This window comes from Fundulus heteroclitus, chromosome 4 (genome assembly GCF_011125445.2).
Source record: "Fundulus heteroclitus isolate FHET01 chromosome 4, MU-UCD_Fhet_4.1, whole genome shotgun sequence".
NCBI lineage: Eukaryota > Metazoa > Chordata > Actinopteri > Cyprinodontiformes > Fundulidae > Fundulus > Fundulus heteroclitus.
The window spans coordinates 37,777,538-37,804,111 of record NC_046364.1 but is presented as its reverse complement, the minus strand read 5'-3'; the positions used below and the strand labels follow the sequence as shown (position 1 = coordinate 37,804,111).

General features: G+C 37.3%; 1 protein-coding gene across 4 annotated transcripts in view; it reads left to right on the top strand.

Moving 5' to 3' along the window:
- The first annotated feature begins 23,076 nt into the window (after window positions 1-23,076).
- esrrga (estrogen-related receptor gamma a) overlaps window positions 23,077-26,574 on the top strand; it is a 121,593-nt gene continuing 118,095 nt past the window's right edge. The window contains exon 1 of one of the 4 annotated variants that reach the window (XM_021308073.2): window positions 23,077-23,176. In XM_021308073.2, the coding sequence (XP_021163748.2) occupies window positions 23,103-23,176 (74 nt within the window). In that variant the 5' untranslated portion in view covers window positions 23,077-23,102. The remainder of the gene's footprint in view (window positions 23,177-26,574) is intronic. The other 3 variants (XM_021308071.2, XM_021308074.2, XM_021308072.2) reach the window with 3 other exon arrangements.

Below are 26,574 nucleotides of genomic sequence, written 5' to 3'. Positions count from 1 at the left end.
AGCTGTCTGAATTATTTACTGCATATTTGTTGTTGTTGATTCTTTTGTTGACAAGTCAAGCTACTCTTACAATCTATTTTGTCAGAAAACCTCAGAAGTATTTTATTTGCTTAGAGTATTGTGCTCTCTAGCTTAAATGGGTCTGTTTTCTAAAATGGTGGCAGTCTCTGTATCATCTGTCATTTAAGGCCCAGCGATGAAATGCAATTAACTCCTGTTAGGCCACCACTTTCCATTTAGGTGGAATGATGTATCAGATGTAGCTATGAGGTCGCCAATGTTGCAGTTTTTATTGAAAATCTCACGAGGTCTACAAAATGTTGTCCACAGATGGAATGAGGCTTCATCTGCTGTAATCTGGACACTGCTCCAGTCTGTTATAAAGAAAGAGCTGCGCCAAAAAGCAAGGCTCTCAAATTACCGGTCAGTTCATTTTCTTATCCTTTAACTATGGTCATGAGATATGGATCGTGACCGTAATAATGAGATCCTGAATACCAATAAAATGAGCGTTCTCCAGAGGGTGGCCAGGCCCAGCCTTGGGGACAGGGTCAGGAGCAGTGGTGCAGGGGTAGAGCATAAGACCCTTGTTCTAAGGCCTTAGTCCTCGATGTGGCTGTCCCAGGTTCAAATTCCAGTCACACATCTTCCCACAACCCTAATGTCCTGTCAGCATACTACCAAATAAAGGTCACTTATGGCAAATACATTCAAAAGTATATCTGCTGCTTCTTCCCATTGAAAGGAGTCAGACCAAAGCACCTCAACTGGTGGTTTGGTAATCTGATCAGGGTGTCCCATGAACGCCTCCTCTTGGGGGTTTTCAGGGCATGTCCCACTGGAAGGGAGACTACAAGGAAGACCCAGAACTCACTGGAGGAACTATATATCCTATCTCACCTGGGAAAACCTTGGGATCCCACAGAAAGAGCTGGAAAATGTCACTGGGGAGAGGGATGTCATGGTTTCTGTTCTGAAACTTTTGCCTCCAATCTTGGATAAGTGGAAGACAAACAACAATATGTGTGTACAAAGAGTAGATTCTTTGTCAGGAACCTAAATCACAAACTCGATGAAAAAATAATAAATACATTTTGAAAACAGATTTATTACCAGAATCACAACTTTTGCACTTTGATTAGAACATGCATAGTCATTTTTGATTCTGTCACTTAAATGATCTGTTCCTAAACTATTATTGACTCAAATATATTTTAATTTAAATAAAAAACACAAACATAAATTTAACTGCTTAAAATGGCATTTTCAAATGTAATGGGTTTTCTTTAGCTAACAAACATTTAGAAAATATGAACAACAGATCACTTTCTCCCTGGAAGGGCAAGTTTTTTGCAATCACACCTATTTTGGATTTTTTGTCTGAGGGAAAGTTTAGAAAATGAATGAAGAATTTAAGAGGGGAGAGGTTCTGAAACGTGCCTTATCATATGAAAAAGTACCTTCAGCTTTAAGTCTGTTTGCTTTATAAGGACCTGCTTGGGCTTTTGCTACAGGTTCCACCAGTTATCTTTCCACAAAAGATCATCAGCACGGGGACACAACTGTTCTGTCCACCAGAGGAGTTTACTCTTTGGTTGGAAGCTTATTGGATGTCAGATGGTCGTTTCTCTCTTTGCAATTTAAAATCTTCTTGGTCCTGTGTATAGCCTGGTCAGTCCATTGTTGTGTCTTTTCATCACTTTGCTTCACTATCTCTTTGCATTCTCAAAGTGATGGTATACCAAGTTCAATAGAGAATTTATATTTTTTTAAACATGTTTGTGTTCTTTCCCAGAGACAAAGAATCCCCAAAACCTGCCTAAGAAAAACAAATCATAATCTGAAGGACTACATGAAATGTGTGCTCAGAAACAATAAATCATAGAGCTACCATTTACTTTGAAGACCATTACACCCACAGACATGCACATCCATCAATGTATCCATGTATGGAAACAAACATTACAACTGGTTCTGGTGCTTACAAACAGTGGTTCCTATTTCATTAATCAGGCCTGTCTACTTTGATGCCAGATGTAATCTTGATTTAAAGCAGAGCTGCGTAACGTTTAGCCACTAGGGGCGCTAGATGTGTAGCTTCCAGGTTTAGCCCCCACGAAGTCCACTGGCAACACTGCACTGTCGCAAAATTGAACCGTCTCCCTCCACGTTTTTTAATCTGATAAACACGAAAAATTTATTTATAATAAAAAATTTAAAGACCATTACTTTTTAGATATATTCACATGCATTCAAATGTTGCTAAACATTCTAAACATTTTATCACAATACCTTGTTTTTTTACAAGGTATTGTATTGATGAACACTGTATCTAGTGCATAGAAGATCATGGTCAATAAAATGTCATTATTTCAACAGCCTTTGTCAGAACAGAAAACAGTTTACATTTCTGTATCATGGAGTTTGTTAAAGGTCCATTTGTGTCTTTTCTTAGCATTGCAAATGTTAAAATGAAGCCTCCCACAAATGATGCCAACCACAATGAGTGGCACGCCTAGGTACAGTCTGTAAGAAACATAAAAATAAATTAATCTGCTAGTGCAGTAACATATTGTGAAAAGGAAATTAGAACATGTTTAATCTCAGCATATTTTGTCAACAGGAAAAGATCCGGTATTAAGAAATATATATTTTTTTTTTAACAAATCACTATGGACAACCTTTTTGGCACCCCTGCAGCCAATGATTTGTACAACTTCTTTTGCTAACAGGACAGCAATTAGTCTTCTGTAACATTTCCTGTGATTGGGGCATTTTGAGAGAAGGATGTTCATCCCAAGCCCTGGGTCCTTAGATATGCACTCTTCTCCTCCATTCACACATCAGGTTTTCTAAATGATTTAGGTCTGGGGATAGAGAAGCCTATAGAAGCAGTTTTGTTTCTATGAAGGTTGTTTCTGGTTTTCTGTGTTATATTAGTCATTTATCTGAGAGCATTATCCTGATAAAAGATCCTGTTATAACACATTTTTGGTTTTGTGATAAAGTCCAAGAGTTTTTTTTTATTTCTCCAGGTATTTAATAGGCAGTATAATATGCCATGAATCCTAAAGGGTTTCCAGGGTCTTTGGAAGAGAAAAAAGCCCACAGCATCACAGATCCTTCATCATAGTTAATAATGGGTATTAGGGGTGTTTCAGCATGTTATTTCTTTGTCTCATGGCTAACCAACATGGACTGTTGCCGAAATGCTCAATCTTAGTCTAATCTGACCGAAACACACAGTTCAAGTTCCAGTTTGAGTACCGTTTGGCAAACTCAGCATTTATTTTTGCAGTGGTGATAAAGAAGCAGCCTTTTTCTGACATCACTCCCAAGTAACCATTTGCCATGTAGTTGGCATGTAAAGAGTTTTATTTAGATTTAGCTTTGAATTTTTTTTATTACTGTCTTCAAATACTCCTCTTTATTCATAATAATAAGATAAACATTGGTTTTCTGGCTAGCTGCTAGCTGTGTTTAGTCATGCCACTGCATTCAAAATTATATATAGCTAATTACTAAGCGGTTGTTATACATCTTCACTGGGGGCATTAATAAATGGGGCCAGAACTGTATTATGAACAAATACTCTTGGATAAGTAAATGCCCCATCTAAGTTCAAAAAGGTAGACAAGGCTGGCCAGAAAAAGAAAGGGGGAGAGGTCTAAGATCCAAAGAAGAGAAGAACAGAACAATGACTTCATGTCTTGACAAACACTTAACGGAGGCCTTTAGACTAAAACTTTGGAGCAGACATGTCTGCCTGCATACCAATAGAAAGTGCTGTCATTCTCTATCTAAGTCAGAGTCTTTTGATGTTGCGTTCACACAGATAGAGAAAAGGGAGATAAAGGAGGGAATGGAGGTAGAGTGAGTGGGGAGAAAGAAACATGAACTTTAAATAAAAAGCCTAGGGAAAAGGGGCAAAAAGGGAAATTTAGAGTAAAGAGTTGAACCCTTAATTTCTTCAGCAAGGTTTGTCATTCTTTATTACATGGATTCTTTGCGTTTTATTTCTTTTTTTTTTGGGCTCTGTGCCTCCAACAATATATAGGTTACCACAGGAAAAGGGGATCCCCTTTCAATCATGCTGTCCAGTAAATAAACCACAAAAATAAGAGCCAATAGCAGAAGAAGCTGCATTGGCAAAGATGATCTGGCAAGTTTTTCATGGTTGTAGTCCCTTTGCTCCGCTGCTCAACCCACAAATGCATCTTCCTTGCATATGAAAATGCATATTGCATGAAGTATTGTTAAAACAAACAAATAATTGATCAAACACAATTACCCTTATGTTTTGTGCTAAGTTTATGTATGAATGTGTACATTTTATTTTATTGTCCTCCAAATTGTTTAAACCACCGTTTGCATGCACACACAGTACACATACTACCTCCCATAGAGTACAAGCATTGGCAAACACAAACAGACAAATGCACCCCATGCACTTTTAAATGCAGCACACATACACTCTCCTCTGCTTGTTGATAAGTGTGTTAGGAGGCAGGGAGAAATTATTAATTATCAGGCTAATGGGCACCAGGCTGAGTTCTGCTTCATTAGGCTCTAACTGTTTGTGAGAATCCTTGTTTGTGTGCTTGTGTATCAGAGGACTTTGGGACCTCTGAGTAACACACAAACAATAAAAGGGGTGTGTGTTGGGGTAAGAGTTAGTTAACAGCACACATGCACTTATGCAAACACAGACATGCATGAAAAATATGACAGTCGGGCTTTACAACTAAAATTTTAATGTAGTAAATGGACAACAAAGCTGTTTGTTTTCAACACATCATAAAAGCAATTTTGTTAACTATAAGACCACTGCATTAATAATGTGCAATGTTTTTTTATTTTTTTATTGCATATTTTGTGTAATGCTCTGACATGTTGATTCTGATGTTTCAAAGACACATGGGGCTTTAAAAAGTTGGGGGAAAAAAACAGAATTGTGTAGAAAAATTGTACCAACAGCATGTGTTGCTTTGTACATTCTTAAAATTGCGTTTCCACCCTGCAATGAATGGCTTTGCAGTTTGCTCCCATTCTATCGCTTGGAGGGTTGAGCTGGCTACAGTATGATAAGTAAAACCAGCATTGACTTTAATCTGTCTCACTCCCACTAGAAAAGACAGATAAGGGGGGGGGGGGGCAAACAGAGGGAGGGGGAGACATTGAAGGAAATCAAAGAAAAAAAGGCACATTTGTTTTAATCTTTTGTATTTTGATAGAATCCCAACATAATTCTAACAAATATTTTGGAAAAAAATCTGAGGGAACTGCAAAGCCTAACTTTAACTTTATATTTTCTAAATTTGAGCTACTTGGCTTACATAAATTGTTTAACATGGAAACATCACATGTTTAAGATAATAATGATAGTTTCTATTCACAGCTCTCTAGAATTTTCTTCTGAAAAAAAAAGTCTATTTTGAGAATGAAGCTGACTCTGAATGCTCCGGCGTGCATGTGCGCGAACATGTGCATTTCTATATAAATAGCTCTGATAGTAACATAAGCAGGGGCCCAGGCTCAGTGGTTTTTCCCACTGATTAGATGACCAGCTAATGCACAATCATCCCAATCATTCATGCACACGTGGACACATACACAGAAACTACAGCTCTGACCTAATGAGTTGGTCAAGACCCCCTAGGAGCAACCAATTGCCTCTTTGCTCCAAACAGGACCGTTGGTTAAGCTAGAGACAAGAGGACAATGAAATGGTGGTACAGCGGAAGAGGAAGTGGAGTATTAAAATTATGATGTAAAGACAGTTAAAGAGCAAGCAATATCCAATTGGAATATACCTTGGAAAAAAGAGTTTTATATGAAGCATAATATTATAGGTGAATGTGAAAAACAGATGATACTCCACTTAATTTTTTGTGTAAATGCACCTGTATGTGGTTAAGATGTCCCTGAGGGGTGTCTTCTTGCTGTCGATATGTGTATCCCCATGTCTGGGTGTACGTGTGTGCTAGAATTACCCTGAATGCTTTAGCGATTGACTGCCTGGCTAATGGCAGTCTCTGTTTTCCTCTGATGGTCATTGACTAGGCCTTCTCATCAATACCTGTTTTTACAGCTATTCTAGAGGTGTGTGTGTGTGTGTGTGTGTGTGTGTGTGTGTGTGTGTGTGTGTGTGTGTGTGTGTGTGTGTGTACCTGCACGCTAATAGTACTAGTGATATTATGCGTTTGTGTCTTCTATCTGTCAAAGAAGTTAACTCAGATACATTTTTAGTATGTCAGTATAATTTTACTGTACTGTGTTTTTTTTTTTTTTTTTTTTACTGAAAGAATGTTAAAACAATTATAAGATCAGCCCTAGTTTCCATTTTGCAAAAGAGCCGCTACTTGAAGATTTTTAAAAATGACCTCAATCTCCTCTTAGAGTCTTTTTCTTTTCTAATTCTTCTTATAATTTCTGTTCTCTCTCCATTATTCTTCTACCTCCACTATCACCTGAGTTTGGGAAGGACTTTGTCGCACAGACACAGAGCAAGACTATCACCACTCCACCCAGGAGACCACTCATCTCTCACTTCTCCAACCTCCCTTCCTCCTTCTATGCATCCAGCTACCCATCCATCGATTGCCACTATTCTTGGACTTCTGTCATCCCTCTTCTGGTCAGGCTCGGGTTTCCCTTTCCACCTCTCAGCTGTGTGTGAGAGCTAACCTCCATATATCTTTGCCTGTCACATTTGATTAAGTATCAAATCTGCTTCAGAATAGTTTGTTTTTTTATGCAATAGTATAAAACTTTAAAAAGCTGATAACATTTTCACTTGTTAAAACAATTAATTGAATTAACTACACCAACAGAGGAAATGGTTATTCTGCGCAGGATTTTTGTAGAATCACATAAATCTTTGAAAAAGAACTGGGCAAAACCGAAAAGGTGGCACATCACAAAGATCCCTGGCCAAACAAACAAACAACAATGAAAACTTAAAGCAAGCATGTTTTTCCTCCATACCTCTCTTCAGTACTATATATTATTTTGTAAGTTTGCAATTGAACATCTACAAAAACTTGCAGAAAATAAAATAAGTTTCTCATTAAGGAAGTTTTAAACTGTACACAAAGCACAATTATTATTATTATTGTTAATATTATTATGATTAAACATGTAAGTATGTAAATATTTTTTCACAACCAGATTGACCTTTACCTAAAAGCATAACAGAAATCATATTACACACAGTTGAATATGTCCTTCAAGAATTTAGATGCCTTTGCAGCTATACATATATATGTATATATATATATATATATATATATATATATATATATATATATATATATATATATATATATAGCAACATTCAAAAATATTTGTTTCACTTACTCACTCCCACTAGAGAAGGCAGATAAGGCAGGGGAAATCAAAACAAAGGGAAAGGGACAGATTGAAGGAAGTCAAAGGAAAAAACTTGGTAACTGAAACAATGTGTGAACCTAAAAAGAAGATGGATGGTTTCTAGATTGTGTTTCTATAGAAGATATATTTAAGTCTCCTAAGAGAAAAAACGAGAAACAGTTTCATTGCTCTACTTTTGGCTGTGCATTTGTGTGTGTCTGAAATTACATTTAAGGTTATTTAGGTGCATGTCCTCTAGATAAAATACAAAATTGTGACTTTGATGGTAGTCAGCATGGGATTGTGAGGTGGTTGACTAAAGCAGAGAAGCAGTGTCAGCTGTGTGGTTATTTTTTTCACGGTCTCAAAAGTGTGGGGAAATGGTATATGGTATTGGTTAACAACAGTTATTGGCCATAACAGCAGTATTAACATTGGCCTGATTTTAATTTTTTATTTTCAGATCTTATAAAAATTGACCATTTTCTGCAACTTGCAACATCATTAGAATAAAATTTGGTTTTCATTTTATTTTTAAAAAAATATTGCTGAATCATATTGCAAAATAATGCACTGAGGATTTTAAGACATGGGTAAAATCCCATGTATGGGATTATATCAAGATATGTTGGATAAAAAAAAAAAACAGGGTACACCCAGGAGTTCTTTGCAGGACCAACATGCAAGCTGTATGTACCGTAATCTTATTTATTTATTTATTTTCTTGAATATCCAATACCCATAGACTTCCTCATGCTCAGATGTTTTTTGGTTGTCGGAGGACATCAGACGGGCTGGAGAAAATCTAGATGCATAGAGTCTCTATAAATACATTCACTCTGTAATAGAAAGGACATGCAAACTGTTTAGAAAAAGGTTCCAGCTGAGATTAAGGGATTTTTTTAATGTGAGTTAGTGGTGCTTACAATTCCACTACCATGGTGCTTTAACTTCCGAGAATACATATTCTGTTAAATATAAGTTTTATCTTCCAAAAGATTAAAAAAAAATTGTTAAAAATAAAATTTGCAGTGATTAATGTTTTGAAATATGCTTTACTTCACAATTATAGGACAAATATACTGTCATTTACCAACTGTGATGTAAAACCTAAAAAAAGGACATTAATGTTTTAATATTCTGTGTCATTGGATGAAGTCCTCTGTGCCTGTATTAATGTTCATGTCTTTATTCGAGCACTAGATTGAATGCACTTCCACATACCTCTATGGAAATGAAGTCTCACACACACACACACACACACACACACACACACACACACACACACACACACACACACACACACACACACACACACACACACACAGTGGGACAATCAGGTCATTCCAAGGTAAAAGGACTTAGATATAGTGAAATATTCATACTTTAAGGGTGCTGTGTGTGTGTGTACTTGCATGTGAGCTGGTGTGACTGTGTATGTGTTGAGCTCATGACTGCTACAAGCCGTTCTGTTTAATTGAGGTCCTGACGCCTCAAGCAAAAAATGCTCAGGAGAAGGATAGAACCTGCATTGAGGTAGGTCCATGTGTGCCGCACACAAATGTTAAACTAACACAATACTGACCTTAAGAACTATTCTAATCAAATCTGGGTGTCACTAGTGACTATAGCTGTGGATCGGAGTTTCTGCTGATTATTAGTGGTGTATCAATTTAGTAGATTATTTGTATTTCACTTTTCTGACCCACACAAACATTTTCTAAAAGGTTCTATGGGTTATGAGAACCAGTTGCAAACTTATGTCCTTCAACTCAGGTTTCTGAGGTGTGTGTGTGGTAAATGGTAACCTGACAGAATTTATAGCGCTTTTCTAGTCATACCGATCACTCAAAGCTCTTTACAACAGAACCACATTCACCGGATCGGACTCACAGACACACACATTCATACACCAGTACGCAGATCGGCAGGCAACTTGAGGTTAAGTGCCTTGCCCCGGGGGCACATTGACATGTGACAGGAGGAAGCTCTAATTGAACCCACAACCTTCCCATTGCAAGACAACTATTCTAACCATGAGCTCCCGTCATGTGTGCATTGTATGTTTCATTTGTTGATTTTTAAATTTTGTATTCCCAAAAAAGTCAGCATTTTATTGCTGACTTATTAGGTTTATATCATCTCATATTTACTGTAGTGAATTAACTACAATATATTGGTCTAATTGTGCCTTTACATATTGTCTCATGTCATTCCTTCACAAATCTCACTTTTAATTTTGCCGTGCATTGCGTTACATAAGTCTAAACATTAAAAAAAATCTGTGCCTTTTGTGGATGATGAAGTCATGTCTTGTTAATGGTGTGTGTGTGTTTTTGGTGTGCCCCCATTTTGTACACTGTGTGTATACTGGGATCAGGGGGTAAAATGGGCTCACTGTGTTCTAATGTCCCAGGACCGGGTAAATTACTTTAGCTTTGAACTCACTATCTTATCTTTTGCCCTATACTTACAGATCAGACAAGGAATGCCCACCCAGTCTATACATGTCCTCTAGAGCTATAAGAAATATTAGCTGAAATATTCAGAAAGTAAGTCAGGGTGACCGTTTTTAGGATTCTGAGTTGAGCGAATCATTATCATCATTATCATTCCAGACCTAGCATCAATACAGCATAGCACACTATTAAATAATGTTACATTTGGTTCAATGCTGCAAAGTTTAAGTAGCACCTGTGTAAATTATCTTTTAGTGATGGATATTTGGGATGGTATTTACTGTGTTTCAGACTTTTGATGCTAATGTCGCAGAAATGTTCTACATTTCCAAAAAAATCAATGGAGCCTGGCCTAGCTAGAGATTAAATAGGGAATGCAACAGTGTCAAATCAAGGGCAATACTAGAGTGTTTAACTAAAGCTATGCAGATTCCTATACCACAGAAACACAAGGCAGATTTGCAAAAAATATGATAAAGGCTTTAGTAGAATATTTTAAAGAGCATCTTAACTCCTGAAATGTTCATGGAAGAGGATTGACAAAAGGCTATTCAAATACCACATACAAAGCTAAAATAATACACTATTTTAAACATCTTTAATGTCCAACTTACACAATAAATTACATCTATACACTAGATGCAAACAGTAGTTAGGAGATGCATGACATGGTCATCTTTAAAACCAAAGCTCCGAAGCATTAGAGCTAAACTAATGAAATGATAGTCACCTCATCACCTTATTTCTCTACTTATTTATCTTTGTCTCATCTGCTTTTGTATCTTTTGGGAAGGGCTAAGTCAACAAGAAGAGATGTAGAAGAGAGGAATCGTGGAGTTACTCTTTGTAAAATGAGAAAAGTGGAAGGTGTTGGGATATCCAGGTCTTATATCAGGTATCTGACCAGCGTCTCAATCAAGGATATTTTGATTGATATAGGAGCCACTGATTACATCTCAGCCATGTCGTAATGTCTGCAATTTGAGCATCTTGGGAGGCAGTCATGGCAAAGCTGAATTCAAGACTATCATGTTGAATAAGTATCCAATGAAACACTTCATCTGAAGATGAGGATTCACGTTAATTTTTAGCAAAAACATATATGCTTCATATAGAAGAGTGCTTTTTGAAGGAATGAAATAAGGTAAAATTATTACATTAGGTTATAAAACTAGTTACTCTGCCCTGATCCATCAGGCACCCTTCCGGAGCCGGCCCATGACATAAGCTAACTTAGCAGCTGCTAAGGACCTCCAACCCAGTAAGGGCTTCCATTAATCCTTGAATTTGATCACAGACCATGGATCTAAAATTTGTATCTTTGTTTTATTGAAAATGACAACACTATTCAATTTGATTTGAAGGTTTCAGCGCAGATACAAATAGTTTGTTTAGTATTTACATTTAATATTTAAAAAATTACTTTGTAAAAGTATAATCTTAATTGTTTGATTGTTTTTACCATAGTTACAATCTGATGTTATAAGTTTAATCTTTCCTTTGTGACACAGCTTGGTTTACTCACAAATATCTTAGTAAAGATTTATCAATTATACCTGATTCATTTTAATTTCAGTCAATGAGACAGGACCCCCTCTTCCAGATTCCACCAAATCGATGTTGAAACTCTGTTTGAGGGGCCTAAATCTAATTCTGCTTATGGCCCCATACAACTTTGGCCCGACCCCATACCCTCCCCTGCAAGTTTCACATATTCAGCTTTTGCACATCTTGTTGATGAGCTGCAAATTCATTCATTTTAATTAAATTTGTTGGCCAGGGATGTGTCTAAAACATTTAGGGCAATGAGCCTAAAAACTAAGGTGTAGAAAACTTTATGTATATTTCTGTGTGGTTGAAAAATGTCAGTGTTGACACTTAGGACTTACAGTAAGTCTTGAACTCCTGATTGTAGAAACCTGAATGCATTCCTCAGCTCTAAAAACATTATGCCACCCAAACGCTGTGAATTACATTTTTGACAATGAACCTTTTGCACGCTTACTCAAATTTAAAAGAAAGGGAGTTTGATCCAGTGGTTCTTAAACATTTCGTACCAAGCCCAGCTTCAGAGGAACAAACTCTCCCAACCAAGTTAGTTTTAAATGCATTTTTGGGATCTGTCTTAATTGTGTTCAAATTAGTATGGTTGAAATGACTTGGTCTTATTATTGGTGCCCATTATGAAGTACTTTGGGGGGGGGTTATTTGTAAAATGTGCTATATATAGAAGAAAAAAATCTTCCTTAATTACCCTACTGACACATAAAGTGCATGCTTATGTGCTAATTTAGCTCAGTTGCGCCACAGTATTCTACTATGAGATATCAAACTTCCCTTGCAGAGCACTTTTCATACAGTCAGGTGTGACAAAAATTTCTTTACATATGTTAAAAAAAGGACAGAAATTAAACCACTAGAGAAGAACACATTAACATGACTGAACACTGTATAGAAATAGAAACAGACTGTTAAATTGACTGTAAAATGATGAAGAGAAAATCAATCAAAGAGGATGAGGAATGGTTTGACAAGCAATCAAGAATATATATATATATATACACTGTATTTATATATACTGTGTATGTATATATATATATATATATATATATATATATATATATATATATATATATATATATATATATATATATATATATATATATATAACATATATGTATGTATATATTTCAATAAAGTCACACTGGAGAAATTACTATAAACTTCAGCTAAATCCCAAACTGAATATATTTATCTTAATATCTCAACTGTTCTCATGTCTTCAGGAAGGCTGTCCCACAGCTGAGGGCTGTATATAGGAGAAAGATACCTCACCACATGTTCTGGTTCTCATTCTATGTACCAACATAATACCTTTTTCTGATGATCTAGGGGGCCTAGAAGGGCCGAATAACAGAAGCAATTCTAATAGGGCCATTAACAGTTATAGTAAGAGTACCTTAAAATAAATTTTTGAATGGACAGGTAGCCATGCAGTGACTAAGGTCGGGAAGTTTGCTTCCTGGTTCTTGACAGCATCCTTGGAGATGAAATCTAAATTAGCAGCACAAGAGCTGTTGTTCTTTTAGAAAGACCAGAAATGAACACATTACTATCTTACATGTTAGTACTACCAGTCTCTTCTCTGGACTTGTGGTAAACCAGTTGTATCCTAGCAATGTTTTTCAGTTGCTAAAATGCATTTTTGTACCATTATTAAAGTGTTTTTTGAGAACTACTGTAAGTTTACATCTGCTTGAAGTCTCCATGGAGACTCCTAGTAGACCCTAGTGGGCAGGAACAACTGACACACAGGCTTTTAGGCTGAGTGGACACTAGGGGTGTGCAAAATAATCGTCATCACGATGCATCGCGATTCTAATATTCGCGATCCAATGCATCGATTCTTGACGCCAAGAATCGATTATTCATTTAAAAAATGAATAAATAAAATTTCATGAATGGTTGGCGAACATCAGCCAAAAACAAGTGGAATACAACTTCCAGTCCAGTAGATGTCGCTGCAGATGTGTTGACGCCCGCTGCCTTGTGTCAGAAGCATTTCCGGCCACGGGATACTGCGACGAGTCATTCATAAACAAAACATGGAGGAGACTGAGAACATTCGCCCGGCTCCATCACATGTCAAGTCAAATGTTTGGATGCATTTTGGCTTTAAAAACATAGAAGGTAAAAACAAAATTGATATGATGCACGTAATTTGCAAACACTGTTACATCGTGATGAAATACTGTGGGAACACAACAAACTTAAAGGCACATGCTGAGGCACCATCCAGAAAAACAAGAGCCGCGAGTGCCGCAAGCACTGATTAAACAAACATTCGATTGCAAGCTAGCCCCAATTTCTACACACGCAAACATTTGAATGTTTTCATTTCATTGGTTTAAAGGACCACTGAGGCCATGTAAACAGCACTGATTATCCTTATTTTGTTATTTTAAGTTTTATAAATCCTAAACACTTTTTGTCAGTGTGTCCACTCCAGTAATAGTAATATTTGTGTCCAGTTACAGTAATGTTTATTTTCACAGCAATACCTCCAAAAGTCATTTCAATAAATACAGCTATGTATGAATTCAGTTGCTTTCAGTTACAGTATGTATCAATTGAAGACACTATCCAGATCATACACAGCCAGTCAGCCACTGGTCTACATTGTTCAGTGAAAATATTACAATGCATTGCGGTGCATCGCAATAATTCAAGTATCGTGATGCATCGTGATAAAATCGCATCGTGGCATGTGAATCGTGATTCAAATCGAATCGTGACTTCTTTGGCAATACCCACCACTAGTGGACACCAGAGCACCTCTGAAGGAATAAATTAAATGTTACATTGAAAGCCTGATTTTTCTAACCATAGTTTAGTCATAGCCATTGTGTGTTCTGAACTGGCAGACAGTCATGACAGACTTGGATTGGTATCACTGGCAGTAAATGCCCTCTGGGACATTCCTGGTCGTGTGTTTGTAGTTAGAGATCAAACCTTTAATCAGTAGACTGCCACTCTATCACTGAGAAAGAATCAGCACATCTGAAAGAGTCACTGGACAAGACACTACCCTCCCCATTGCCTAAAAAGTATGTTTTTCAGAGTGTAAAGTGTGCAGCTGGCAGGTCGCTTTGGATAAAAGCATCAGTCTACAGTGTTATGTATTGTTTTAGTATATCGAAATAAATTATTCTGTATAGTACAACTTTCGAAAATCTGTACTTTAGATGTTCTTACATAAAGATAAGGTTTATTTTGTCATAGTAACCCAAAATTTCCCGCTTAAACTCTGAGACATAATTTTCGGTCAAACAATGCTTCTGCTTCCTCTCCATGTTACATCTCCATCCTTTCCTTCAACTGTCATCTCTGAGTCACCTAAGATACCTTCCACTCTCATAATTCTCTTTTGTTTCCTAAGACTAACACCTTTTGTATGAAAATGTTACCCATTCAGTAACTGTTTTGGCAAAGGGGCAAAGAAATGTGATGCCAATTAAGAGGTATTGTGGTGCTCCAGTCTCAGCAGCAACACCAAGATTGGAGAGAGAGGAGCTACATTCCCCTCCCTCCCTACGTTCCAACCACCTTCTAATCCTCTAAAAGCACTTAGGAGATTGGCGCTGTCCGTCTGCCTCTGCCTGCTCATCTACCCTGTTGGTCGCCACAGTAGCTGATTGGAGGAGTTGCGGCTCCTAATTGGATCATGAGAGTGTGATGCAGGCGACAGCAACCACATTATGGGAAGCTGACTTTGTGCAGAGTAACCCTGCCAGGATGACCCTTTCCCTGAGTGTGCAGGTGTGTGTGTGTTTATACTGGCTGACCCCAATGTGACTAAGAGCCTCCGTTTATCAAGGCATGTTGGCTCAGGCTGAGGCAGAGGATAGATTGATGAACAGAGCAAAGAAAATTGAGAAGAGTAAAAAGATAAGAAAGCTATGGGAAAAAAATAAAAGTTTATTAAAAATAGAGATGAGAAAAGGAAATTATGTTTAATATTCACATTTTTCCTAAAACTCTTCACTTCCTTTGCAACCGTAGGGGGTAGGGTAGGATTGATGACATGATGCAGTGAATTAATCCTCCTGAATCCTGTGTGTGTGTACGTGTGTGTGTGTGTGTGTGTGGGGGGGGGGCATCTTTCACTTTGGTGCAAAGTGACTGTGTTGTCCGTTACGGTGTAAACTGATAGCGTCACTGCTCTTTGCCGCATTATGTGGCGTGTGGATCTGTACATTCAGTTTCCTTACTGCAATCTATATCACACCATCATGAACACCTGATCCCACAGAACTAACAGGTACACCAGCAAGGGCTATTTCTAATCGTTTTAACTTGAAACCTTGATGTCATTCCAGATAAATGCACATTATTCTGTTTGAAAGACACGGGGGAAACTGGGGATTTACACAAGATTTAGTTTGCTTATAAAACTTTAATTGTCCAAATAAATTCAGAAAAAAGTATCTCGAGTGAAAATATTTTTGCTGGCAAAAGAGAAATGTGTCTGTGTTATTTGTTGATCATTTATTATTTTTTATGATATCTAATTGGGCAGCCGACAGACTTTAAGGGAAGAAAGATGTTATAAGGGTAGTTTATTTATTTTACTATTTAGAGCTAAATAATTGCAGATGACAGAGACTACGTTTTCAAATAATGCAGAGAATACAAGGGTTTGCGCATTGTCTTCCTCACCCAATTGATGAGAATTCACTGGTTGTTGAGTGTGATAGCTTTGACTCCATCCAGCTCATTGTAGGTAATAAATAGCGCCTTGGAAAAGTATTAATCTGAACTCTTTCACATTTTAGCACAAATCAATTAAATACTTTTATGTGTTTCATTGTGATTGCATGTGAGGATACCAAAGCAACATAGTGTCATGTTAGCTGAGGTGATAGCTGGACCAAAGTGCAGACAGGAACTAGGGAGCCGCATGGTGAGATTGAATATTTAATGAAAAAGGTAGACTTACAAGAATCACCGGAGGACAAGGCACAGAGAACACACAATGAACTGGGGACCATAGAGAAGATTGCATAATTGAGGATCTGACAAATGGAGAGTGTGACCAGGTGCCTTATAAACAGGAGAGGAGATGTGAGCGAAGCATGAAGAACAGGTGAGGGTAATCAGATGTGTAGTATGTGAAACAGCTGAGAACTAAGACAGAAAGAACTGAAGGAGAATGAAAGCAGAGGAAGACAGTGAGGAAACACAGGAAGAAAATATAAGTTAATAAACAAGAAAGGATAAAGAACTACCTTCCAGCTGAACTGACAAACCAGGTAAGGAGAGCATTAATCAGTGGAGTAGCCAAGAAGCCTGTGGCAAATCAGACAGAGCTGCAGAGATCCATAGCTCAGGTGGGAGCATTTGTTGACATAACAGAAAGCATTTCTGTACTCTACAGGCCTGGCATTTATGAGGGAAGGAGAAGAAGCCATTGTTTAAAAAAAGCATTAAAAAATCCCATTTGCAGTTGCAGGAGAAACGGAAAACATGTAGAAAATGTTGTAGTATTGCCTCTATATATATATATATATATATATAATATATATATATATATATATATATCATTTTGTTGATCATATATATATATATATATATATATATATATATATATATATATATATATATATATATATACACAACAGACTGGCGACCTGTCCAGGGTGTACCCCGCCTCTTGCCCAGTGTACGCTGGAGATAGGCACCAGCACCCCGCGACCCCATGAGGGATAAAGCGGATCAGAAAATGGATGGATGTATATATATATATATATATATACACAGTATATACTGGGAACACTTAAGCAACACAATGTAACTCCAAGTAAATCACAATTCTGTGAAATTGAACTTAAGAAGCAACACCGATTGTCAATCAATTACACATGCTGTTGTGCAACTGGAATACACATGTGGAAACTAGAGGCAATTAGCAAGACCCCCCAATAAAGGAGTGGTTCTGCAGGTGGTGACCATAGACCACTTCTCAATTCCTTTGCTTTCTGAGTGATGTTTTGGTTACTTTTGAATGCACTTTTGATGTGACAGAGCCTAGAGACGCCGAGGAGAACGTTCTGCTGCCTGCAACATTCACCAGCATGACCGGTTTGGCTGTGAGTCAGTAATGGTGTAGGGTGGTATTTCTTTGGGGGGCTGCAAAGCCCTCCATGTACTCGCCAGAGGTAGTCTGACTGCCATTAGGTACAGAGATGAGATCCTCAGACCCAATGTGAGACCATATGCTGGTGCTGTTGGTCCTGGGTTCCTCCTTATGCAAGACAATGCTAGACCTCATGTGGCTGGAGTGTGTCAGCAGTTCCTGTAAGATAAAGCCATTGATGCTATGGACCGGCCCGCCTGTTCCCCAGACCTGAATCCAACTGAGCACATCTGGGACATCATGTCTCGCTTCATCCACCAGCACCACATTGCACCACAGACTGTTCAGGAGTTGACGGATGCGTTAGTCCAGGTCTGGGAGGAGATCCCTAAGGAGACCATCCGCCACCTCATCAGGAGCATGCCAAGGCGTTGAGGGGAGGTCATACAGGGACACGGACGCCACTCACACTACTGAGCCTTTGTAATGTCTCATTAAGGACATTACAAAGTTGGATCCGCCTGTAGTGTGTTTTTCCATGTTAATATTGAGTTTTGGCTCTAAAACCAGACCTTCTTGGTTTAATAAACTGAATAATTTTCATTGATAATGTTTGTGTAATTATGTGGTCAGCACATTCAGTAAAGAACAAAGTATTTAAGAATATTTCATTCATTCAGATCTAGGATGCATTATTTTAGTGTTCCTTTTTTTTTGAGCAGTGCATATATATATAATTCAAATGCATTGATGTTTTGTTTGTAATATGACAAAATGTGTATACCTGAAAAGGTGGGGATACTTTTACAACCCAACCTGTGTCTAGACCCTGAAAACAGTGTATGTGTGGCAGCATTTGAATCCTTCCAGTTATGTGGGTTTCTGACCAAGCAATGAGAATGTGCATGCTTGTAGACAAGTGGTTTGAATTTTTTTATGTGCTTGTCCATGTGTGTTTGTAATACTGTGAATGTGTGTGTGTGTGTGTGTGTGTGTGTGTGTGTGTGTGTGTGTGTGTGTGTGTGTGTGTGTGTGTGTGCGTGCGCACGCGTTGTGCATGCAGTGTGTCAAGTGCGACAGTACAGCAGGGGCGTCTGATCCCTCCACCTTTTAAGAACATCAGAGGGTGTGAAAAGCACTGATTGCCCTAACCGCTCTCATTGGGACTCAAACCCCCGGCTTAGTTGTGCTTGAGCGAGTTTGAAGAGACAAGACAGAGAGAGCGAGATGTGTGCACTCGTGAGTGAGAGAGTGAGGATGAGGTAGAGAGGGAACCGAGAGAGACAGCGGGACAGAAGAGAGGGTTGGAAGGAATTAGTCATGAGATGTAGTGGAGGCACAGACAGGAAATCAAAGTTAGCAAGGGAAACATGGAGTAAACTAACAAACTGGAGTAAGATGAGTATGACATGGAAAGAAAAGGCAATGGAAGGCTGATAAAGGACAAGGAAAAGATGGAATGGAATTAGTGAACTAAGTGAAGGAAATTTTGAGAGGAATACTTAAAAACAAAATTACATTGCATTTATTTATTCATTTAGTTGATTATTTATCTTTAAGCTTTTTCTTTGGATAAAGGTCAAAGACCTATCTAAAAATGCTTTATTTTCAAAGAAACAAAGACAGGTCTATTTGTGTTGTACATTTCAGTAACAGGACAATTCAAAGTGCTCTACATAAACATAAGAAAATAAAACGGAATAAAGCACACCATGGGCGTAGGTTTGATTTCAACTTTGGTAGGGACACTACTGGTCTCAAGTTTCATTGGTTTGATGTCATTGGTCCTACGCAGTATGCATGCCCCTATTTTTTTATACTTGACATGAGCATCAGGGGACATTTCGTTTAAAGAGAAAAGCAGTATTTTTTGCTACATTAATACAAATTTTATAAGCACTATATATATATTGTATATAAATAAAAAGCTGCTCCTTAATTTGTAATTAAAATAAATTAGACATCACCTGAAGCACTGAAGGGCCAGCTGCTTCACATCCAAGCTGCCCTGCATCATTATTACTGGATATCTGTGTTTCCTATAATCATATAATGTTACTATTATACAAGTGTGTTTTTAGTATTAAAGGATTAAATGTAACACAACCTTTTATATCATCCTATGATACTTACTGTCTGAGTGTTAAAATAGCTCCTTATGTCTCTTTTCATTTTTGGTGGCATCATCTACAATCACAACACTAAGCATGAGCCTAAGTTTATTCAAATATAAAATCGCTTTTAACAATTATTAAAAGAAAATATAACACTATCTTATCCGTAATGTAATAATCTCCAAAATAAACAGCCAGATTCAAGCATTTTTACCGGACACTAATATTTGTACTAATTTACTTATGGACTGTGTGGAAATCTATGTAAAATCAAACCAATGTGTTCCTCTGTTTGTACTTTATCCTATTTCCAAAAGTAGAAATAATTAAATAGCACTATTATTATGTTGAACCCTAATTATGCTTTCTAAACAAAAAATAGCAATGTTTAGGCACCATCTCGTATTGTTATACTCTATAAAACAAATAACACCTGCTATTTATATCTGAACCGCCTTAAAGGGATTTTTTGAAAGCTTACATTCTTTGCTTGTCGATTTTTCCAGCAGTCTTCAGAACTCCTGCCTGACACTGAATATTTTTGTTGATAAAATGTATTATACTTCAGAATTAAATATTATTTTAAGATGCTAACATTGGTTACTTACATTTCTTAAGTTCCACAAATGAAAACTACTCTCTCCTGCTTCTTCTATCGCGTGTTATAGCGTGGATAATATATTTTTTTTAATCGTTGTAGTAACCGCAGTATTCTAGTGTGAATTAAATTTAAATTTCGCGCTGCAAGCATGCACGCATATGCACGCACTAGAAAACAACCAACCAGGGAGAGAGAAGGCGGGACTTAAGGCAAAACAACCAATGAGAGTGGAGTTAAACAGCACACAGCACATTTACGTGCATAGACATAATATAAGAGTCTTATATTACTTTTAGGACTTTAAGACTACTTTTTTATATATTTCTTTGTGGCCAGATACTAGGAGTGTAAAAGCACACAAAAGTACATATGCTGGTTTTAAAATCACAGTTAAGTATGATTTTAGTATGCTTCAACCAACATTAAATAAAAATGTATGATTGTTGTTGTTTTTGGTTACTTCAGTAAGAAAAGTCCCTTTTTCATTTTTTTTCAGTCCCTGAAATTAATTAAAAGAGTTTAGATCGAGTGTATATCTGTATATTTTTTCAATTGATAAAGTAGTTCAAGAAGCAACAGGGTCCCTCTGGGTTTAGTGGCTCGCCATCGATTTACCAAACTTGGTGCTCCTACCCAATTCAATGCCAAATCCCAGCATTCCACAATGCCAGATGGCCTCCAAAAATAGCGCTTCAGGTGAGTATATATATATATATATATATATATATATATATATATATATATATATATATATATATATATATATATATATATATATATATATATATATTTTTTTTTTTTTTTTTTTTTTTTTTTTTTTTATTACGGCCCAAGGCCTTTCCTCTGAGTCCCTGTGTAGAGCTTCTAATTGGTGCTGATTGGAAGTGGAGGCAGCTGGCCAGACTGACGTCGGTTTGCTCACCTGACAGTGCAAGCTCCGCTCCAGCCCAAGCACCAGATGATCAACCCCAGCTGGGAGCAGCTCAGATCAGACCAGCTCGGAGGAATTCAGCTCATTCTTTCTCTCTCTCTGCCACCTACTTCTTTCTTTCCCTCTCCTCTCCAACCAGTTATGATTTTTGTTAAATAAATCCCATTGTAAGTTATCCCATGCGGGGCTTCCCTTTGATTAGATAGATCTCTCTCATTCATATATATATATATATATATATATATATATATATATATTAAAAAAAATATTCACCAATGTCTATAGCTCTGCCTCACGGAGTAGATGCAATTTTGGAGAGACTAAGTCACAAAAACTTGGACATGTAGACATGTGTCTCTCTATCTAATATTAGAAAAATTACATTCTAATATAGACAATATCTTTTAATCTTACTTGTGAAAAGTTATCCCTCGAGCCCTGACGTCAATAGTCCGTCGATTTAAACAAAAATACGCCGCACAGTGCTGAGGTATCATTAGTGTGTTCATCTTGAATCAGCAGGTTAGGGTAGCAGGTCGACCGCCCCAAGATGGCGGCCGTAATTCCTGCGCCGCGACAGTCAATGCGGGGTCTACTCTTATATTATGTCTATGGCTGCGACAGATAGCGGGTTTGGACGTCAGCCATTTTTTCTCCAGTCGTCTTTCTGTGACGTTTACATACGTCTTGAAGTTGCTTCAGGTGAGTTATTTATTAGGTTCCGTTACAGCTACTGTACGCAGCCTATAGCCTACTTGTTGAAAATGCGCATGTCCTCTCTGTTTAGTTTTGGTGTTACTTTAAAAAGTTAAGTTAGAACGCTGTTTCCCATTTGTTTTGCATAAAACATAAACGTCCTGCATGTGTTCAGGTACTGGGTACTGAACCGACTGTACAGGTCATTTTTGGTACCACTGTACCTACCATTACACCCCTAGATATAAGGTCCATTGACTAAAACTGTTAATTAGAGTAGACGAGAATTTATCAAAGTTATTACAGTGAGAGGGGAGAGATTCATTTTTAATATTTATTTAATTTGTTTAATATTATTTAACAAGCCAATAACAACCTTCAGTCTGAACAGGTGCTTTAAAAGTATACATTTTCTGCCGCACAAACGGACAACAAAAATATATAGAGCAAAATGCATGAAAGGAATATAATTGTTGTTTAAACCACGTCTTTATAGTCAATAGCTTGACTGCATTTTTGTTTTTTAAATTATCTTTCCACTAAGAAATAAGCAAGCTGGTTTAACCTTCATATGATTTGATCAGTGTTTGCAAGCTTTACAACTCACCAGTTGTAAGTTTTGCTGGATCAGCAGAAAGTTTACCCAGCCTTTTCGTGTTACCAGCGCATACACTTTTCTCCATTGTTATTTTATTTTAACTGTTTTCAACTGTTTTAAGCACCTTCTTTCAGTATTAAAACGTGCTCTACATTTAGGTCCTCCAGCTATAAAATAGTAAAAAATTGACCACCAATCCAAAGTTTTCGCTATTCAACCATGCGCAAGCCTTTTATTGTTAAAAGCACTCTGCAAATCAGCTGTTTTAAAAACGTCCTGTCCTGAAAGATTCTAAGTCATGAGTGTTAATCTAAGTGGACCCAGTCAACACCCTATTGTTTGGGGCTTGCTCAACTGAGTCTCAACTAGCAGCATTTTGGGTGAGACCTGAGGGTGCTGCTGTAACACAGGACGATACAAATAACATCCAGTAGAAATGGCTTACTTTATGAAATGGCATAACAATTCATTAATAGGAACTGCAGGAATAAAGTAGAGTAAAATTATTAACGGTCATCAACACAGAGAGGAAGCAGATTAACGTTAGCCTAGGACCTCAGCAAACATTTTCCTGTGGAACGATCTTTATCAAAGAGCATTTTCTGAGGAGATTTTGTCATCATACGTGCTCAGCCAAATAGTTGGATGTGTGGGCATCTGAAAAACGTTTTGTTTTTTGTAAATAGGCATACCAGCATGTTGGCGTTTGCTGGTTTGAGCATGGGATGCAGTAAGTTGGTGAACTTTCCAGCTGAAGATCCAATGCATAGGTGAGTTTTTTTTTTTTTTGCGCACATTTGAAAAAGTGAGACATCCATCAAACCAGGAACACTTTTTAGCTTATTTTACCAAAACCCTAGGTGTTCCCTGGACAGAATGGATGCAAAGTCCCTTAAGCTAGTTTTGGGTCTGCCTTGGGGTCTCTTCAATTGGTAGATACTAGTGAAATATATAAAGGGAAGAATCAAGAAAGAATCATCATCAGATACTTGAAACCCCTTAACTGGCAAATTTATTTCAAAAGGAGTACAGACGACAGCAGCATTAGGAGAAATGGAGGGAGAGCTTCTTACATTATCACTGAGGTCATCTGCCACTCTACCCTCTGATATTTAAAGAGGCTAAAAATCTGGTCAACTGTTTAAGAGCCAGGGGGAAAGGCATACTGCTCCTCTGGTCGAACAACTGCTCCAAGCCTCTTTTCCAGCCCGCTATAAGCTTTCCTAGGGAGAGAAGTGTAGTCCCTTGATAAGTGGCACACATTCTCTGGTCTACTTTCTTAAAAAATGTGGAAACCACCTGACACTCCAAATGTGTTGTCCCAATCTTCAGCACAACAGTGAGGAGGCATGCTTACCACGACAGCCACATAATGTCCAGAACCTTCACCATTTTGGAACAAATCCAATCCACACTTGGGATCTTTTAGGCTGCGTTCACACTGCAAGTATTGATGCTCAATTCCGATTTTTTTTTTTGCTGATATCAGATTTTTTTAAAGGTGGCCGTTCATACTACTATTAATTGTGGCCGTCATCATACTTCTGTCTGAATGGTTCAAGACTGCAAAGCATCCCACATGCGCAGATAACAGAAGGAGACGTCAGTCACTAAGCAGCACACTGTTTGCAGAAGTAATGGTGAATGTAATTGTTTCTAGATGTGTTCAATTAAATTTTGTAAAAAAAAAAAAAAAAAAAAAAACAATTCATTGAAAAAAAGTTTGTATATCGGCCGGCATCTCTCCTTATTATTAGAAAGCTGTTGTGCAATGAGAGCCAACAATATTAAGACCACATCATAGCAAGATGAAGTAAGGTAGGAAAAAAAACGGGCGGAGATATTAATAATGATCTTTTGTGGAGCACTAACTGCTACTACTGTGTGTGGATGTGTAGTGAGAGACATGATAGTGATGTGAAAGACGGATAAAATGCAACATGACTGTTCTGACTGAGGACAAATATGCTAAATGTATTCCAATTTAGTACCACATAGGGAAATGGTACAAATCAGATTTTTTTGGGGTGAAAACATTGGAATTGGGGCATTCACACTGCCATGAAAAAGACGGATATAGGTTGCATAAGGGCAAAAAGTTCGGATTTGTCATATTTTCCTGCATTGTGAATGTAGCCTTTGACCCCTCCTTTTCCACATAGTGACTGGATTAAGGAGATTGTCTATGTGTTCCCTCCTGTGTTTGGAGTCCCAATCAAAACAAACACTAACTGGGATGGTTATTATTTCCCTTTCTGAGTCATGGAAAGTTTTTCCAGATCTTCCTACTGGCTAATTGAAGGTCCATTTCAAAACTGATCTGAATTATGAGAGCTCCAGAAAAGGAGAATCCAACAAAGGTTAAAAAAAAAAAAAAACAACAACTTGAATTGATTTCTTGTATTTAAAAACATTTCCCTCTAAAGGGCTTTCTCAATTCAAAGCTAGTGAGTGAGTATTTTCAACCTTTTCCCTGCTCCTTTATTTGCTTTGAATTGAGAACGCCCTCCTGATGAAGAGCCAAATGTTTTCAACTACAAGAACTGAAGTCCAGGGGCTCGTTCTTCGTACGTTGCTTAAAACATCCGAGATCAAATGAGACATCCAGGATAATATCGTCGTACTAATCATGATCCAGCTAATTGGGTTCTTCGAACACACCTGTTGTTTATGATTACCATCGCTGGATTCAGTTATCTGAGATAACTGCGCATTCATGCGTTGGTTTAAAAGGGGAAATGTGTCGATAGTAGAAACAATGATCAGCAACGCTGCTATTGGCTGTTCAGCATGGCCAAAGAACGCGTACAGTTTTTCTCCCAAGCAGAGCAAGAGCTTTTAATGGAAGGTTATACCGAATTTGAGTCATTAATTAAAGCAACAGGGGATTTACACAGTTGTCACAGAAAAATTACTGGAATATTACAAGCAATAGTGAATCAAAGAGTTTTAAACAACTTCAAGATAACTATAACCTGGAAAAATGTGATTTCTTTAGATACCTTCAGCTAAGATACCATTACAATAAAAATATAAAATTTTTGGAGGAGGATGAGACAGGTATACTTAAAATCTTATTAGATTCCAGCAACAGACCTCCCAAAAAAAAACAATATCCAAACTATACTCATGTCTACGAACAGAGAGAAAATGTAATACAACATATCTTAATGTTAAATGGGAAAAAGAAGCTAAAATAACAATAACTGATGATGTTTTGTTAAATATTTGTAATTCTGTGATCCACGTCAAGTTCTGACCTATGGAGGGAATTTTCCAGTATATGAATGGTGCGTTTTTTGTTACACCTAACATTAAAAGTAAACATTGTAACGACACTGAGAAGGCAAAATGTTGGAGGAACTGTGGGAATGTGTCTGCAGGACATTTTCATGTTCTTCTGGGAATGTACTAAGATTGCATCCTACTGGTCAGGAGTGATAAAATAAATCAATACTAAAATGGACTTAAATTTACGCTGTGATTTTACTACGGTTTTCCTGGGTAGTTTACCCCAAGAGCTGAGGAAGTCCGATAGACATCTCCTACTAATATTAACTCGCAGGTGGCTTGATGCGGAACCACCATCATGTTCGGACTGGAAGGATATAATTGAGGAAATTCACACAATGCATGACTTTTTAAGACTTGCCACTTATAAATACAATAAATACTGGAAAAAATTTAACATTTATGGGAACTTGACACCAACTGTATAAGTAATGTAATTACTTTTTTTCCTTTATTATTATTATTATTATTATTATTATTATTAGTCAACTGCTCCTGTCAAACTAGTTGGTCTGTAATTTTTGTTGGAGGGGTGTGCAATTGTTCTATGTATGTATGTATGTATGTATGTATGTATGTATGTATGTATGTATGTATGTATGTATGTATGTATGTATGTATGTGTATTTCTAAAACTACTAAAATGACAAAATAAAGTATTAAAAAAAACACGACAGGGAACACCTCAAAGTCTGCTAAAGCCAGGAGAGAGAGCTGGCAACAAGTAGCAGACAAATTAAATGTGTAAGTATTGTCCATGGTAGATGTTTCTATCACTTTCTACAGTGTGTATTTTTGCATTTTAATAATTTAATATTTACTTTGTTCTTTTATGTCAGAGCCTCCACGGGACCCACTAGAACATGGGGACAAGTAA